The sequence below is a fragment of the Vespa crabro genome, chromosome 4 (genome assembly GCF_910589235.1).
Source record: "Vespa crabro chromosome 4, iyVesCrab1.2, whole genome shotgun sequence".
Classification (NCBI taxonomy): domain Eukaryota; kingdom Metazoa; phylum Arthropoda; class Insecta; order Hymenoptera; family Vespidae; genus Vespa; species Vespa crabro.
Window position 1 is genome coordinate 8,218,108 of NC_060958.1, and position 14,789 is coordinate 8,232,896.

A 14,789-nucleotide genomic window follows, 5' to 3' on the forward strand; every position below is an offset into this window, starting at 1 on the left:
TTACTGATTCTTAATAATTTTATTATATATTTGTATAAATTATATTGTAACATTTATACATATATATATGTATTATGACCGTTACTCATTAATTAGATGTCTAATATTAAGAAAGTTAAAGAATGTGCAACGTAGTCCATGAAAAATTATATTACTGACGTGGTAGGTAGCGAATGGACGTTGGTGGATTGGCCACATCCGTGATTAGTTGCGCGTAAATAAATGTTGAATATTGAACTTTCGAACATAGAAATAAAATATTGTGTAGTTATTATTGTTTCAGATTGAGCTGTTAATTAATTTATATTAAAATGGTATTATTAACAATGATAGCAAGAATATCAGATGGTCTGCCATTGGCGGCTACCATGCAAGAAGATGAACAGGTTAGAAATCTGTTATGATGAAATGTCACTTTACTTTTTAACGAAATTTTTTATTCTAATTATGATCTGAAACTTGTATTATTTGTATATGTAATATATATATATATATATATATATATATTTTTGTTTTATATTACAATAATAAATAAATTTTTATAAAATGATATTGATAATCCTTAGGTACTATGAATTTACATAAAATTGAAAGCATTAATTACATTTTTCATTTCTTTTGCATTTGTGTAGAGTGAAAGAAGTACTTTGGAATATCAGAATCAAGCAAAAATGTTATTTAGAAAATTAGGTTTACAGTCACCTACAAGATGTACTATAGAAACTGGACCATATCTTTTTCAGTAAGTTTATCAATAAGAAATAAATAATATAAAGTTTGATATACATATATTTATATCATAATACTTTTTATTTAACAGTTATTTAATTGAAAATGAGGTATGTTATTTGGTATTATGCGAAAGGAATTATAGTAAACGAATAGCTTATAGTTATTTAGAAGATATAGCTCAAGAATTTCATTCTCAGTATGGTAAACGTGTTAATACTGTTGCTAGGCCTTATGCTTTTATTGAATTTGGTATGTAATAAAAGTTTCAAAAGTATTTATATCATATATATGGTATTATCATAATGTAACATCAATTTTTTTACACAGATACTTACATTCAAAAAGCTAAAAAAGTTTTCTCAGATGGTAGATCACGTAGAAATATGAATGCTCTTAACACTCAATTGCAAGATGTTCAAAGGATTATGGTTCAAAATATTGATGATGTTTTACAAAGAGGAACTGTACTTTCAGGTAAATTAATATACTTTAACAAAAAGTTATAGCAGTAAATATGACTATATATTATTATATATATGACTATATTTTAAATCATTTACAGAATTGGATACAAAAACACAAAATTTATCTATGCTATCACAAAAATATAAGAAAGATGCAGCACATTTAAATAGCAAATCTATGTATGTCAAAGCAGTTGCTATTCTCGTTGCATTTCTAGTATTTCTGTTATACTTCTTTATCCTTTAGTTGATCACAAACATAAAAAAATGGTTTATTCACAACAAAGTTTGTTCAAATCTAAAAGCCAGAAATACACTGTGTTATCATGAGGGTAAAAAATGGATTTATGACTATCATCTTTGGATTTTATTTTTCAAATATAGGGATTACACAATTAGGCTACTTGTTGTTATTATCAAATTTGTTAGCCTTTATTCATCACACAATATTGTGTATTATACACATTAATTTTTATTCAATTATTAATAAAATTATAGAGATTTTACTAGAAAACAAAAGATGACTTAATTTTGTTTTTGATACAAATAAAAGTAAATTGCAGAACAATTACAATGTAAGTTTCAAATATGAAAAAGATATATGCTAAACATAAGTTATCATTTTGTAAGTTCATTATTATAGCTTAAATTTATGAAAATCTTTTTTCATCACACTTCCAAAAATGTTGGATTCCAATTAATAATTTATTTATTAACTATGGTATTTTGGGGGTAATGTACAAGGAATCTAATATATAAATATTTACATTATATTATACGTGATGGAAAAAGAACCAATCAAACTTGTGAATATTTGATTGTATGTGTTATTAATGTTGTAATGTTTCTATCAAATTGTGCCAGTTTACTAAAAGATAGTATTTATAATAAAACTTTAAATTCTAATAGCAGAATTTGATAGCTAAATTTTGCCTGTGCAGATGCACGAATAAATTAGAATGTTCAAATTAATAGATCTTCTTTATTATTTTTCTTTTTTTCTTTTATTATAAAAATTATTTCTAGAATGTTAATATTATATTATATTTGTTTTAATCAATTCATCGTAATTAGGTATATTAAAACCACACTTTCTGCTTTTATCTTCTGTATTTTGTTTGATATTACTTGCAATATCTTCGTCATCAGATTCTATAGAAGTAGTATTAAAAAAATAATTTACAGGTTTATTTATGTCTTGTATTTCTCCTTTGTCTTTATATGACCATCTTCTTTTTTGTTCAAAGTTTTTTTTAGGATAAATTTCTTCATCATCTGAAACGAAATATGAAAGATCAATTTATTATTGAAATATAAATACACAAAATACCTTATAATATTTACCTGTATCTATAATTTCATACATATCTACATGATCTTTTAAAACTACATGCAATGTTGGAAATTCTATTATAGTTTTATTTTCTAAATTTTCCTTCAGTGTAAGTGTAATATCTAATTCGTGAAATCTGAAAAGTATCACATATTTATTGAAATAATTCAATATTTAATCTATAGTATATACAATTATACACAATTTAATATTTTAGTTACCTCATATTAGACTTTGTTATCTTCTCAGTTTTAAAAAGAACTTTTAATCCATTTATATCAGCAGCTTGATAAAATTGTAATTTATCATTTAAACTTAATTTTAAATTCAGATTTTCCATATCACTTTTCTCCTCCATCGCTTTAAGAGGATATAAAACTTGCTCTAAGAGAACTGACAAACGAACTGTTTCCAAGGCTCTAATAATTATAAAGATTTTTTTTATATAAAGTAGTTCTAAATTATATTTATATATATATATAAAATATTTCAATATATATTCATATGTGTATATATGTATATATATATACACACATACATACCTTTCTGTGACCTGTATTATGTTATCTGCTTGTGGAAATAACCATTCTATTCTCCAAAATAGTTCATTCGTTTTCCATTTTAAAAATGTTGTATTCCTTTTATGTTTAGTAAAATGTTGTGGCATAAAATAGAAATTAACTTTCCTGTTATAAGCACCTGTCCTTAGTCTGTTTAAATGCTGCGGTATTATACATGGAATATAGTCCTAAACTTATTAAAATATACAAAATATATTAATAACATACCACAGGTAAATCAATGTTTCGTGTGCATTTTTTTAGTGGATTCTTTTTAAATTTATCAACAGATCTACCAACTTCTTCAAGCAGTCGATAATCTGAAATTTACATTACATTCCTTTTTATCATTTAGTATGTCGAAACAATTAATCTATTTATATAAAACGATGTACCATTTAAGAGATCTAAATCAGTAAACGAAGATAATGGTTTAAACTTTATTCTGTCTCGAATTCCATCGCATTCGAGTTCTTTTTTATGAATATTTACACATAAAAGACAGCATGTTCTAACCTCACATTTTGGACAAGTATATTTTGCTTTATTTGCACTACACACTTCACATTTTTCTAATCTGTAAGCAAAAATAATTTGTTTCTTTCTCTAATCGAATCTATAACTCTTTTTTTCTGAATCTTGTTTCTCTTTCTTAATAATAAGTATTTTTATTACGTTAATAATTTGTACTTACTTGACATTGGACGTCGCCATTTTGTTAATATATCTTTAAAAACAATACCACTTGATTTTTTTATTATTTAATTTATCTCATAATTAAGAATTTTATTTAAGATTAAAACAAAATTATTTATTGTCCTAATATAAATATTACACGTATAAATATTTATTTTATAAATATTTTTGTTATTTTATAGTCACTAGTACTTGTTTTGACTATCTGTGTATATAATGTCAATCGTTACATTCGAAATATATCTTGAATTGGATCTTTTTCTTCACTTATTGTTCCGTCGTAAGTAATTATTAAATTACATTAGAAAAATCCATAAATTTGATTTTATTAGGATGATTAAAGTTATTATCATTAAAATCATAATTATATATTGCATGTAAAAGAAAAATGGGAAATGTATTTCATTACGATTAATATATATATATATATAAAGCAACATTTTGAAATATTAGTTATTTTAATAGAAGTTACATTATTTTAAGGATTATTTGTACGTCTATTTATATATATATGTATATATATATATATATATATATATATATATATATATATATATATACATACATACATATATATATACATATATATTTATTTTGGATCGGTATCAAACATACGCATGTACTTTTATTATTTACTTTAAAATATAGACAATTTTGCTTTGTTTTTTCTTTGAGTTTGTTCAGCTGTAATATTTTTCTCACAAGTACGTAAATCAGTAAGTTCCTTTTGTTTCTGATTGTACTGCGCTAGAATATTTTTGTAAGGTGTGCTATCTTTTGAATGTCTTGTCATTGAATTTTTAAGTTTTAATGATTCTCTTTCTAGTCGACTAATACCTTCTCCTATTTGAAAGTTTGCCACATTTAAATTCCAATTTGATTCTGTCTTCAAATTACATTTAGATTTTGATGTACTGGCAACATCTTTATTTTTATCTGTAAAATTAAAAAAAAAAATGAAGTTTCAATACTTTAAACTTTGGATTAACTACAGGATTTACACAAAATCTGGTAACATTTTAAATGGTAATATGTAACAAAATATGGTAACATTTTATGGTATATATACAGGGTCATATGTATATATACACTTACTTTCGACTAATGTTGCATTTAGTGTCGTATTTAGGAAATTGAATATATTATTTCGATCCTTTTTCTTTTCTCTTTCATATTCTCTCTGTCTTTGTCGTTCTAACTTTTGTTGCTTTTTACGCATTTTAAATTCTGCCGAAAACAAATTTTTGTCATTACCAGCTATTTCGCGCAACTCCATACAATGATCTATAAGAAAAACATATAATAAATAATTATATCATCAACAAGAAACTATACTAACAAACATTAATGTTAAAGTTATTTTTCACCTAAAGATCTACCAGCTGGTAATATTACAGCTTCAATAGGTTCTATTCTTCCATCTGCTCGTTTTCCTAAACCTGTACCTCTCACGTAACCCATTTTCTCCATTAATTTACTACCTATACCACGTGTATGTTTTTCCCAATGCCCTAGAGTAGATGGTGCTGTTAGTAGAGATTTATCTATTAACTTTTCTGTAGTGTAATCTTTTTCATTGTTATCAGTTTCACTGTCATCAGATGCATCAGATATTTCCGAATCTGTAGCATCTATAAAATAAAATTATATATATATTTATATGTATATAGGTATGTATATAAATATAATATACATGTGTATAATACATACCAAGAGGTACAAGATCTTGCAAACCTACTTCTGCAATATCACCTTTTGCTTCAAGTTTTACACGAAAAACTTCTTCAATTTCATCAGGCAATTTTATTACTACTGATCTATACCATAGATTATTATTCTGTTTTACTAGTACTCTACTGCCCATCTTAATTTTTTCATACTTAGGTTCTCTATAATCGAAGAAAATTAAGGAAAGAAAATTTACTTTAAATGATAAAATATATATCTTACTTATATTCCTGCAGATTGGAAAATGATACTATTTCTCCATGTGAAAAATGACATTGATCATCAGAGAACTTACAATTTCCATCAAAGAAATATGGACATGGAAGCATTTCTTTATATGTTGGATTAATAAAGAGCACTCTGACCTATTTAATAATGATATAAGAATTATTAGTAGAAGATTAATAATTAATTCTGAAACAAACGTGCACCAAATATTGGTTTGCCTGAAATATCTCTTCATTCAATATTTATTAAAGATTATTCTGAAGATTATTTAAAAAATGTACTAAAATTATTTATCTAATTTATTAACTATTATTAAAATGTTGATTAACCTTGATTTCATGCATAGATTTCAATGTTGGATTAGTACTTCTATCAACTGAACATATCATAGCATTGTGGTAACCACTATTATCCCAACTGCTATTAAGGCGAGCTCTACATTTCATTCCCTCAAGTTGCTTCAATTCATCCTAGAATATTAACTTGCACCGTATAATTGTATCATTGCTATGCCATACCACATATTTGCGTACTGACTTCTATATCATTCCAAGCACCTGCAGCATCACTATTTTGCTCAGTGTTCTTTGAATTGTTTGAGCAATCTTCTATTTCTGCCTGCAAAAACAAGCAAATTATTTATTTCATTTCAAAGAATATGTAGATAAATTAATTACCTTAAATAAGGCATATTCATTTGCCAGCGGGTCAGTTTTATCATTTTCCTTTTTGTTAAAAATTTCAATTATATCTGGACTTTCAGTTCTTCCAATTCCTTCGAGTTTTTCTAAATTTTCTTTAGTTAAATCAATTAATTCTTGAAGATTTGATTTTAAATTCAACAAATCATTCTTTTCACTTTCCTCTGTTTCCATAGATAACGCAGATACAATTTGGGATAGCTGTAACATGTGGACAATATATGTGAGGAAAATATATAGATCGTTCGTCAATAATATTTTTATAAAGGTATATATCAATTTCTTTCATTATTAATTTAAATATTATACCTGAAATTCATATTGGATTATTGCTTCTTTCAGACTTCTAACGTCCGTCATTGTAAAAACGTATTAGTGAATATGAAAAAATTAGCAAATTATTTAAAACAATTGTTGATACAGAACTATTATAAAAACCTATTATAAAAGATTATATATTATTGTATAATATTCAATTATTACAAGTAAAACGCATCACAAAAGAGAACAACTCACTGTCAGCATTAACTGGAAAGAATACGAAAGCAAACTCCATCCACTTGCGCCCTCTGTGTAAGTAGTTCGATATTGTTGAATATAATCGCAATGATAATAAAACATTAAATAATATTATCAATGCAGAAAAATACGATTAATATTTTCTTCAAATATTATTAAGAAAAGTATACATTTATATATTTTTCTTTTTTGTTATAATATAATGTAGTTATTTAGGTAAAGAACATTCTAAAAAGAAAGAAAAGTACAGCGCCTCGGTAGCGCAGTAGGCAGCGCGTAAGTCTCATAATCTTAAGGTCGTGAGTTCGATCCTCACCCGGGGCAGTTTTTTGCACATTTAGAATATAAAATTTATTTTTTGCAATAATACATATAATAATAGAAATACACTCTATATGCAATCTTTTTTCTAAAAAGACTATTAATTATCTCATTATTAAAAATTGAAATAAATTTTATTCGTAATATTATGAAATTAATTGTGTATCGATTCGTTCAAAGAAAGTAGATCGTAAAATCTTAAAATATATTGATAATAGTATGAAAAAAGATACTGGAGGAGGGAGAAAGAAAAGAGAATAAAAGACAATTATGTAAATGTAACGCATGCCAAAGGGCTTGCTCTCTCTCTCTCTCTCTCTCTCTCTCTCTCTCTCTCTCTCTCTCTTTCTCTCTCACTCTCTTGAAATTGAAATGTGGAATTTAAAACGAGTTGTGAATTGTTTGGTGCCCTTTAGCGATACTACAATTTGCAAGCAAACAGCCCATTAAGCAAAGACTACCGACTGCTTTTCTTTTCACAGGAGAACATTTTTTATTTTGTCATCAGCGTTTTCAATTCTTGCAGAGGAAGATGGACAAAAGTTACATCAATGTCATCTATGATTTAATAGAGAATGAAAATCGATGAAAATAACTTCGTCGTAGCGGAAAAAAATCAACATAGCGTTTCTTCCGCAAGAAAGACGACGCAGAGAAAGGGATAGTAGATATGGAGTGGATATTTCGAAGGAAGGTATGTACGCGATTCAAGGAAAAAAGTCTGCATTGGAGAAAGGACGGCTTTATCCGTTCACTGCGGAGCTGTTACGTATAAATGCAGAAACGCGGCCCGGTTCGCGGAGGTTGAGCGATCGTTGGTGGGAGCGAGCTTGATTCCGCGTTGATTCAGACCGTATTCAGTGCATCGAGCTCGCGATGAAAAGGCGTTCCGTTTTCTGAATATATTCCAATTAAAAAGTCGGAGCTTCGTTGCCCTCACCTCTGCCCGCTCACCTCTTGCTTATGCCTCATCCCCTGAAAGAGAGAAAGAGAGAGAGAGAGAGTGAGAGGAGAGAGAGGAGAGAGAGAGAGAGAGAGAGCAAGCGCCGGCTCAAGCGGCAACTCGAGCGCTCTTCTTCTTTTTCTTCTACGCCCCACTATCCCGTACCACCGACCCCCTTTTACTTCTGCCTTTTGCCTTCCGCCCCTACCGACGACGCGATCCCTTTTTCCTATCGCTCGACCAACCAGACATTTTCTCCCTCTCGCTGTTTCTCCAGCAATTACTTCTCCGCTTTTTCTTCCTTCCTCTTTTTCACTTTTCTATCTTTCTTCCCTTCTAAAAAACTCTTTCTACCATTTTTTCTTCCTCGATCCTTCCTAATATACCTTACTCAATTTCATCCCCATATTTTCGTCCGAATAATTTTCATTATTTTCAATAATTGTTTCATATTTAGGAAAATGTAGATGATACGCATTTAAAAGATATCTTAGTCGATAATCTTTGCCTAACAAAGTTTATTTGTAAATTTGGATTATACTTTATGCAATTGTTTCTAACATGGGAAACGGCGAATCAAGCTGTTGTTTCATTCTCCGTGAAAAACAAATGTAAATTCTATGCGTATGTTCGCTCACGTACGCCTTGGAACCCCCATGAAGTATTTAACGATGCCACAGAATGAAGGCACATCGTAAGGCTAAGGAGAGGAGAAGACGAAGAGGAATACGAAGCGCGTGCCCAAGTGCCAACAGGATTTACGCACGTATGCACGCGCGTGTGCAAGCGTGTATGCAAGCGCGTGTATAGATACGGATATTCGCTTGAGTACAATGAGCACGTGGCCAGGCACACGCAACACCACTTGTCTCGCTCAACTTCGATTCCTATCCCTTCATGGATGATCCTCGGGTCAACTTTTCGTCCTTGATCTCGAGACTGCACCACTAAACAAAGTTAAAAGAGAGAGAGAGATAGAGAGAAAGAAAGGGTCACCCTGTAACAAATACGACTTCGCTATAAATATCATAAGTTTGTTAGCAAAGCTAATGCAAGAATTTTCGTTGAATATACTAATCGCATTTTTAATCCAATTTATTAATTAAGATAAAAATAGGATTCATTTTTCTATATATATATATAGGTACGTAATACGAATACGTGAAGCGAGCGAGAAATAATTCAGGAATCTAAATTAACGCGATTATATTTAGAAACGGTCTAATGAATTTAAAATTGTTCGCAGAGATAAAACGTTCTAATTACTTATATTGCTGGCACGTTTTAATTATTTCGCTGGTTAATGGTTAACATTGGAAAGAACGAAGAAACGAATGTAGTACGGTAGGTCGAAGAACAGTAACCGCCTGAACCGACTGAATAGCGAATGCCGTTGGATATCATCGTGAATACTGTACGAATGATTATGTGAAAGTAATTACGCGTAAGATATTACGTAGGAATATCATTGAGATTTCGTTTCAACTATGCTGCAGTGAGTCCTAACAAAACGAAAGAGAAAAAGAGAAAGATGATTCAAGTTGAAGGAGGACATAAGAATTTTTCCTTCGTTCGAGCGATTTCACGCTCGGTGAGACGAATCTGCTTTTCCTATAATTCGAGGACTTGGGATGTAAGAAAAGAAAAAGAAATAGAAAGAGATAGAAAGAGTACCACGGTTTATTCCATTCTGAATAAACCCGAAAAGAGTATCTTCCTTTCTACGATCCCTTTTCGCTTATCTTACGTTGGATATACGAAACTTCGTGTAATGGAATTGACATGTATATGTTTTTTTTTTTTTTTTTTTTATCGTTTTGTTTCTTTTTTCTTTTTACATTTCAATAAGAAAGAGATCATTAACAATACCTTTATCTAGTAGCTATGTGTGTCGCCTCATAAAGTAATCATCATTCATATGAAGATACCGTTCTTTCTCCTCTTCTATTTTGGCCTAATTAACGTTATTGATCCAACGCGAAACATCGACGAAAGACAATTGCTTGTATCGTCGATTGTATATTCTCTCGTTGATTCCATTCAATTAAATTCGTAAGCCAATTCGTGTTCTAAGTGGCCTTGATTCTTAACTTGTATCGGTTTCAACCAATTACTTCGAACGGGGCAGGAGTTGCGCGCGTTTTGGACACGTGCCCATTGTTGTTTACGAATTAGCTTACTATGCTAACTCATTTTCGAATGAAAGAAGATGGTCAAGAAGATAGAATATAAATACGTCCTAATGATACACTCTTAATAATATATTTCAACTTTTAAATAAATTGTATTCACATGAAACAAAGGTATACATATTAGGGAGTTAATAATTGAATGGATTTAATATCTTGGAATTATATACAATATATAATAATGATATACAAGCATTTTTTATATGTTGTTTCATAATAATTTATTTATCTACAAGAACTCCTCATCTTACACAAAATTGTCAACTAGTGAAAGATGTTAAGTTACATATCGATAGTGAACGTCGATTAAATTACTAAATTAAAGTTGCCGTTAAAACACGAAAAATACGTACATAGTCGAGCATTGCACATTCGGTAATAATTATCCCTTTTCATTTTTCAAAGTGATCATTTCAAGTAATACAATGAAATAGCTAAGTATTAATATCACTATATTCTTTAATTGTTATTCATCGATCGAGCGTTCATTTCAGAGAATTATTGGATCCTCATCTTTGAGTAATAATTTATCGTAATTACCACAGTAGTTACAAATTACTGTACTACTGCAAAAAGATTTTCATCGTTAAAAATGAAATCTATTATCGGCAAAAACATTCATTTATCTATCAAGATAAGGACCATTCGAAACCACCAAGAAACAATCAAATATACGATCGCCGATCTATTTAATAATTACATATTTACATTGTCGATCAACTGTCCCGTTTGCAACGAAAGCAAATACGAGGAAAAACTTTTAAACAAAAAACTTCACTAACTGGAAATTCAAGAACATTTATCGTTCTTAATCGAATCTTGCTGATAACATACAAAAATATTGAAATACACTATTGAAATATTGAATACAAATATTGAAATACGCATGAAATAAAATTTCATGTGTAAAAAAAAAAGAAGAGAGTTTTCTTTTTAAAGCAATAATATTCGTAAAGCAACAATTAAAGCCATACCATTTATCAGTTGCAGCGATGAAGATAATAAAATATATCGAGTGGAACCTTTAACTTCGTCTTTGCTTCCAAACGAATCTTATCTGTTGCTCGTAGAAGTGTTCGAGTTAGGCAGGAGCTATTTGGTGATTCGAAACGATATTTAAATTATGATATCGTACGCGTTAGAGTGGACAGCCGTGTACGTATGTGACGTTTCGAAAAAGTGCAGCCGCTGTCGAAAGGAACGCTGCCGTGGACGCCGTGGATGGAGCTGGTGGTGGTGGTGGCGGAGGTGCATGATTTGTCACTTGTGTTTGTGCATTGTAAGACGGACAATAGGCATCTATGCTACCATGATGAAGACCGACGCCTCGTACAAGGAGCTCTTTTTCTACCGTGGCTTGATGACGAAGTTGTTCGAGTCGTAACTGATTCTGTCTCTTCCACTTCGTTCTGGAACAAGTAAGTAGTAAAGGTTCAAGTATGAACGTACACTCTTCGTTATATAAATATATTCATAAGGATTGTACTTGTCGCTGACCTTCTATTTTGATACCAAGTCTTCACTTGAGTTTCTGAGAGAGACAATGCATCTGCTACGTCACTACGATCCGCCACGCTTAGATATTTTTGACAACGGAATTTTCTTTCTAGGTAAGCAAGTTGAGCATGTGTAAAAGCCGTTCGTCTTCTTCGTGGCTTTCTTCCACTAGGTGGACCACTAGGAGTTCCGCAAGATTTACCAGACGTTGTCGGACCTGGTGGAGGCGAGAGAACAGGTGGTGGACTTCCTAGTCGAGTGCAAGGACTACTGCCAGGATCGATTGTATCTTCGGAATCCGAATGAACGGCCGAATCATCTTCGGAATCTTCTGTAAATATCAATGTGAAGAAACATTGCCTTGTCATTTTAACCGATAGACAAAGTATAAGTAGAATTTGTACGAACAGTTGTCTTGTTAATTTGACAGATTCAACTCAACGGTGAAAGCCTATTATCGAGACAATGCCGAACGAATCGAAATCGATTTATTATCCTCCCTAGTTCATGGTAAACGATCTCAATCAAGATCCTGTGGTGTCGTACAACGATTGACCAATAAAACTGGGAAACGCTGTGGGACAGAGTAACCGACGGCAAAAATTTGTGGACTAACGAATCCTAACGAGTCACTTCGCACCTAAAACCATCTGTAGGATCACCCTTAACAGGGTGACACCCTGTAGAGTGGATCGTCGTTCCTCGGACCCCGTATAGTGGATAAAAATAATAGAAGAGTCCTTGGGGGGTATCTTTTAACGAGAATCCCGACGGTAGTGCACGCGACCGACTCGTGTTTCGTATATAAAACACTAATAATCTATCAAAATTCATTTCTTTTTTATTGATTGTTAAATCTTTAATATGTCTTCGATCATTCGAGAAATCAATGTAAGTTGAACAAAATTTCCTATCAAACTAATGAAACCTATACTTTATCGATATTGTCACGATTAACAAAGTTATTTTTATATTTTTTTTAGATCACCTACCTTGAACTCTATCCGCCAGAACGTCGCCCAAAAGATCTCTTATCAAAAAGGACTTGTGTTCTTGCATCATCGTCACTGATGAATTGATGCAAACCAGTTTTAAAAACTAAACAAGATCACTCGAGTATAAGAATTGTTTACTTTCCGTATCCGCGTTATCACCGATTATACTAAGGAGCCGACTTTCATGCTATCGTACAGACGTTCGGCATCGTTCTGCGTCGACCGCGAGTACGGGGATGACCGGATGTATCTGGCCGACGTTCCACTGTCGTCATCGTCCTAGACATTCTTGTCGTCTTCGTCGTCGTAGCCACGTTGTGGGTGAAGGCAAGTCGTTGTAGGAGGCGGAGGCTTACTCGATGAAGTTTGGATACGAGGGTGAGGGGTACTACAGCATTCATCGTCTCTCCAACTATATCTTTCCCAAGCCCTGCCACCCCTTCGAATTAATCCGCCCGTTTATTTTGAACGGGCAGCCTAATGCCCGCGCGATTTCGCAGCCATTTTGGGGGTGGAGGCGCCTTCCGCGAGCCCCGCGCATTCCCTTAAAAACAGTTCGCATGGCTCTTGCCATTGGTCGGTGGTACGGACGAGTGAGGGACGAAAAGTGTCTTCCGAGAGATGCTATTGGGCGGATAAACGCACCCTGCGCGAGAGAAGGTTGGTTCTCTCCCTCCATCATCTTTCATCCCTTCTATACCTATCGTTTCGCTTTCCTTTTGTATGCATTCAGACGAGAACACAAGGTATATAATAGGGCTCGCACGAGTTGGTAAGGTAAGGACTACCAAACGTAGAGCCGCGTCGACTAACGGAGGTGGGCTGATAGGGGAGGAAGTAATTGGCAAGCGATTACCGTAGAAGGAGAGGAGCAAATTGGATGTGAAACGTTTCTGTAGCTTTATTATGATGCAGTCTTGTTCTATCTGAATTTCAAACTTATCTCCTGATTTTCTCTCTTTTTACTGTCGCCCAACTCTTTTAAATTTAAAGAGATAGTCACTACGCGAGGAAGAAATCAGTAAGATCGTCGTCAAGCTTCTATCCATTAGTACTTTTTATAAAACGTAATTCAATCTTAATAATTTTTTTATTATTATTATTATTATTTTCTGCAAACAAGACTGAGTAAAATTGAAAAAAATTGTTCCTCATAATCGAATTTAATTAGACTAATGATCTTTAACTTTGTTATAGATATTTCATCTATGTCAATTCATAATTCAAGAAGAAGAGATTATCACCAATCATAAAAATGGTATAAAATCATATCATCTTATAATTTTTTTTTATTATACACGTAACCGTATCGATTACTCGAGTCGAATATTTAACGTTTTCTGTTTTAGAATAACTCAAATTGCGATGATATCGTTACGAAGTTGATTTATTTGCATAGACCTCGAGAAAGGATAACGTTAGGAGTGCCAAATGTAGGAGAGATAGATGTGCACCATATTTACATAAATACATCCCTCGCTGTTTGGAATTTCCTACCTTTCGTATCTCCCCTTGCCCTTTGGAGGGGTAGTTTGTGAGCGTAAATATGCATGATGCATGCACTCACAAATCCTCAAACCGCCTACTTTCTCAGCCGCCTCCATGCTTCCACTATTTCTCTCGCGGCCCTGGACTCAACAGCACCCTGTTAGTCTATTCACTGCACTACACTACTTAACTTTTGTAAGCACCTACACATAGTACATATTTACATAGATGTATTCTCGTATATGTATTTTATATTTTACGAAATCGCATTCAGTAGAAACGATAAAATACGAAAATATAACGATAAAATCAACAACGCGTATATACATAGATAGATATATCTCAAATTTATTGATTATTTAACGTCGTATTGACTTACTCTACTTGTCTGTTAC

The 14,789-nt window shown here is 31.7% G+C and overlaps 4 protein-coding genes, 2 long non-coding RNA genes and 1 other non-coding gene across 15 annotated transcripts; 4 read left to right on the forward strand and 3 right to left on the reverse strand.

Moving 5' to 3' along the window:
* Window positions 1–81: 81 nt before the first annotated feature.
* LOC124423950 (vesicle-trafficking protein SEC22b) lies at window positions 82–1,594 on the forward strand. Of its 3 annotated transcripts, none has more exons than XM_046962350.1 (6): window positions 82–214; window positions 284–386; window positions 633–742; window positions 821–981; window positions 1,060–1,206; window positions 1,295–1,594. In XM_046962350.1, the coding sequence occupies exons 2-6, from the start codon at window positions 312–314 to the stop codon at window positions 1,441–1,443; spliced, it is 642 nt and encodes a 213-aa protein (XP_046818306.1). In that variant the 5' UTR covers window positions 82–214; window positions 284–311; the 3' UTR covers window positions 1,444–1,594. The 3 variants fall into 3 exon arrangements, with proteins under 3 accessions (XP_046818306.1, XP_046818308.1, XP_046818307.1); XM_046962352.1 differs by having other exon boundaries at window positions 144–162; XM_046962351.1 differs by having other exon boundaries at window positions 169–214; window positions 269–386.
* Window positions 1,595–2,158: 564 nt separating this feature from the next.
* Window positions 2,159–3,924, reverse strand: LOC124423948 (box C/D snoRNA protein 1). Its single transcript, XM_046962348.1, has 7 exons — window positions 3,784–3,924; window positions 3,485–3,666; window positions 3,318–3,409; window positions 3,072–3,250; window positions 2,751–2,948; window positions 2,541–2,665; window positions 2,159–2,471 (listed from the first exon to the last, which is right to left on the reverse strand). Exons 1-7 carry the CDS (start codon window positions 3,801–3,803, stop codon window positions 2,233–2,235), a joined length of 1,035 nt encoding a protein of 344 aa, XP_046818304.1. The 5' UTR covers window positions 3,804–3,924; the 3' UTR covers window positions 2,159–2,232.
* An 11-nt stretch (window positions 3,925–3,935) lies between these two features.
* LOC124423952 lies at window positions 3,936–11,613 on the forward strand. 6 transcript variants are annotated; one of them, XR_006942205.1, is made up of 5 exons: window positions 3,936–4,065; window positions 6,619–6,710; window positions 6,785–7,015; window positions 7,765–9,639; window positions 9,722–9,896. It is a non-coding gene; the product is annotated as an uncharacterized LOC124423952 (long non-coding RNA). The 6 variants fall into 6 exon arrangements; XR_006942207.1 differs by lacking the exon at window positions 9,722–9,896 and adding an exon at window positions 11,485–11,613 and having other exon boundaries at window positions 3,944–4,065; window positions 7,765–7,976; XR_006942204.1 differs by having other exon boundaries at window positions 3,944–4,065; window positions 7,765–7,976; window positions 8,888–9,896.
* Window positions 4,385–6,880, reverse strand: LOC124423947 (zinc finger CCCH-type with G patch domain-containing protein). Its single transcript, XM_046962347.1, has 9 exons — window positions 6,752–6,880; window positions 6,419–6,643; window positions 6,279–6,359; window positions 6,071–6,211; window positions 5,736–5,878; window positions 5,496–5,674; window positions 5,153–5,416; window positions 4,881–5,069; window positions 4,385–4,721 (listed from the first exon to the last, which is right to left on the reverse strand). The coding sequence occupies exons 1-9, from the start codon at window positions 6,800–6,802 to the stop codon at window positions 4,423–4,425; spliced, it is 1,572 nt and encodes a 523-aa protein (XP_046818303.1). The 5' UTR covers window positions 6,803–6,880; the 3' UTR covers window positions 4,385–4,422.
* Trnam-cau lies at window positions 7,213–7,285 on the forward strand. The gene has a single exon. It is a non-coding gene; the product is annotated as a tRNA-Met (tRNA).
* LOC124423949 (barH-like 2 homeobox protein) lies at window positions 11,553–13,041 on the reverse strand. Its single transcript, XM_046962349.1, has 3 exons — window positions 12,904–13,041; window positions 11,912–12,242; window positions 11,553–11,823 (listed from the first exon to the last, which is right to left on the reverse strand). The coding sequence occupies exons 1-3, from the start codon at window positions 12,971–12,973 to the stop codon at window positions 11,553–11,555; spliced, it is 672 nt and encodes a 223-aa protein (XP_046818305.1). The 5' UTR covers window positions 12,974–13,041.
* On the forward strand, window positions 11,698–14,385 carry LOC124423953. Of its 2 annotated transcripts, XR_006942209.1 has the most exons (6): window positions 11,698–11,832; window positions 12,025–12,244; window positions 12,342–12,802; window positions 12,895–13,927; window positions 14,104–14,164; window positions 14,256–14,385. It is a non-coding gene; the product is annotated as an uncharacterized LOC124423953 (long non-coding RNA). The 2 variants fall into 2 exon arrangements; XR_006942208.1 differs by having other exon boundaries at window positions 12,895–14,164.
* The last annotated feature ends 404 nt before the right edge of the window (window positions 14,386–14,789 follow it).

Excerpts from the sequence above, each read along its gene's own strand:
- LOC124423950 (XM_046962350.1), top strand. The coding sequence starts at position 312 with ATGGTATTATTAACAATGATAGCAAGAATATCAGATGGTCTGCCATTG. Across the intron at positions 387-632 it reads CCATGCAAGAAGATGAACAG|AGTGAAAGAAGTACTTTGGA; the intron begins GTTAGAAATCTG and ends GCATTTGTGTAG. Across the intron at positions 982-1,059 it reads TTATGCTTTTATTGAATTTG|ATACTTACATTCAAAAAGCT; the intron begins GTATGTAATAAA and ends TTTTTTACACAG.
- LOC124423948 (XM_046962348.1), bottom strand. The coding sequence starts at position 3,803 with ATGGCGACGTCCAATGTCAA. Across the intron at positions 3,410-3,484 it reads TGATTTAGATCTCTTAAATG|ATTATCGACTGCTTGAAGAA; the intron begins GTACATCGTTTT and ends TGTAAATTTCAG. Across the intron at positions 2,949-3,071 it reads ATAATACAGGTCACAGAAAG|AGCCTTGGAAACAGTTCGTT; the intron begins GTATGTATGTGT and ends TATAATTATTAG.
- LOC124423947 (XM_046962347.1), bottom strand. The coding sequence starts at position 6,802 with ATGACGGACGTTAGAAGTCTGAAAGAAGCAATAATCCAATATGAATTT. Across the intron at positions 6,212-6,278 it reads GTGCTTGGAATGATATAGAA|GATGAATTGAAGCAACTTGA; the intron begins GTCAGTACGCAA and ends TTAATATTCTAG. Across the intron at positions 5,675-5,735 it reads TCCAATCTGCAGGAATATAA|AGAACCTAAGTATGAAAAAA; the intron begins GTAAGATATATA and ends CTTCGATTATAG.
- LOC124423949 (XM_046962349.1), bottom strand. The coding sequence starts at position 12,973 with ATGATGCAAGAACACAAGTCCTTTTTGATAAGAGATCTTTTGGGCGAC. Across the intron at positions 12,243-12,903 it reads TCTGGCGGATAGAGTTCAAG|AAGATTCCGAAGATGATTCG; the intron begins GTAGGTGATCTA and ends TGATATTTACAG. Across the intron at positions 11,824-11,911 it reads ACTTGGTATCAAAATAGAAG|AACGAAGTGGAAGAGACAGA; the intron begins GTCAGCGACAAG and ends TACTTGTTCCAG.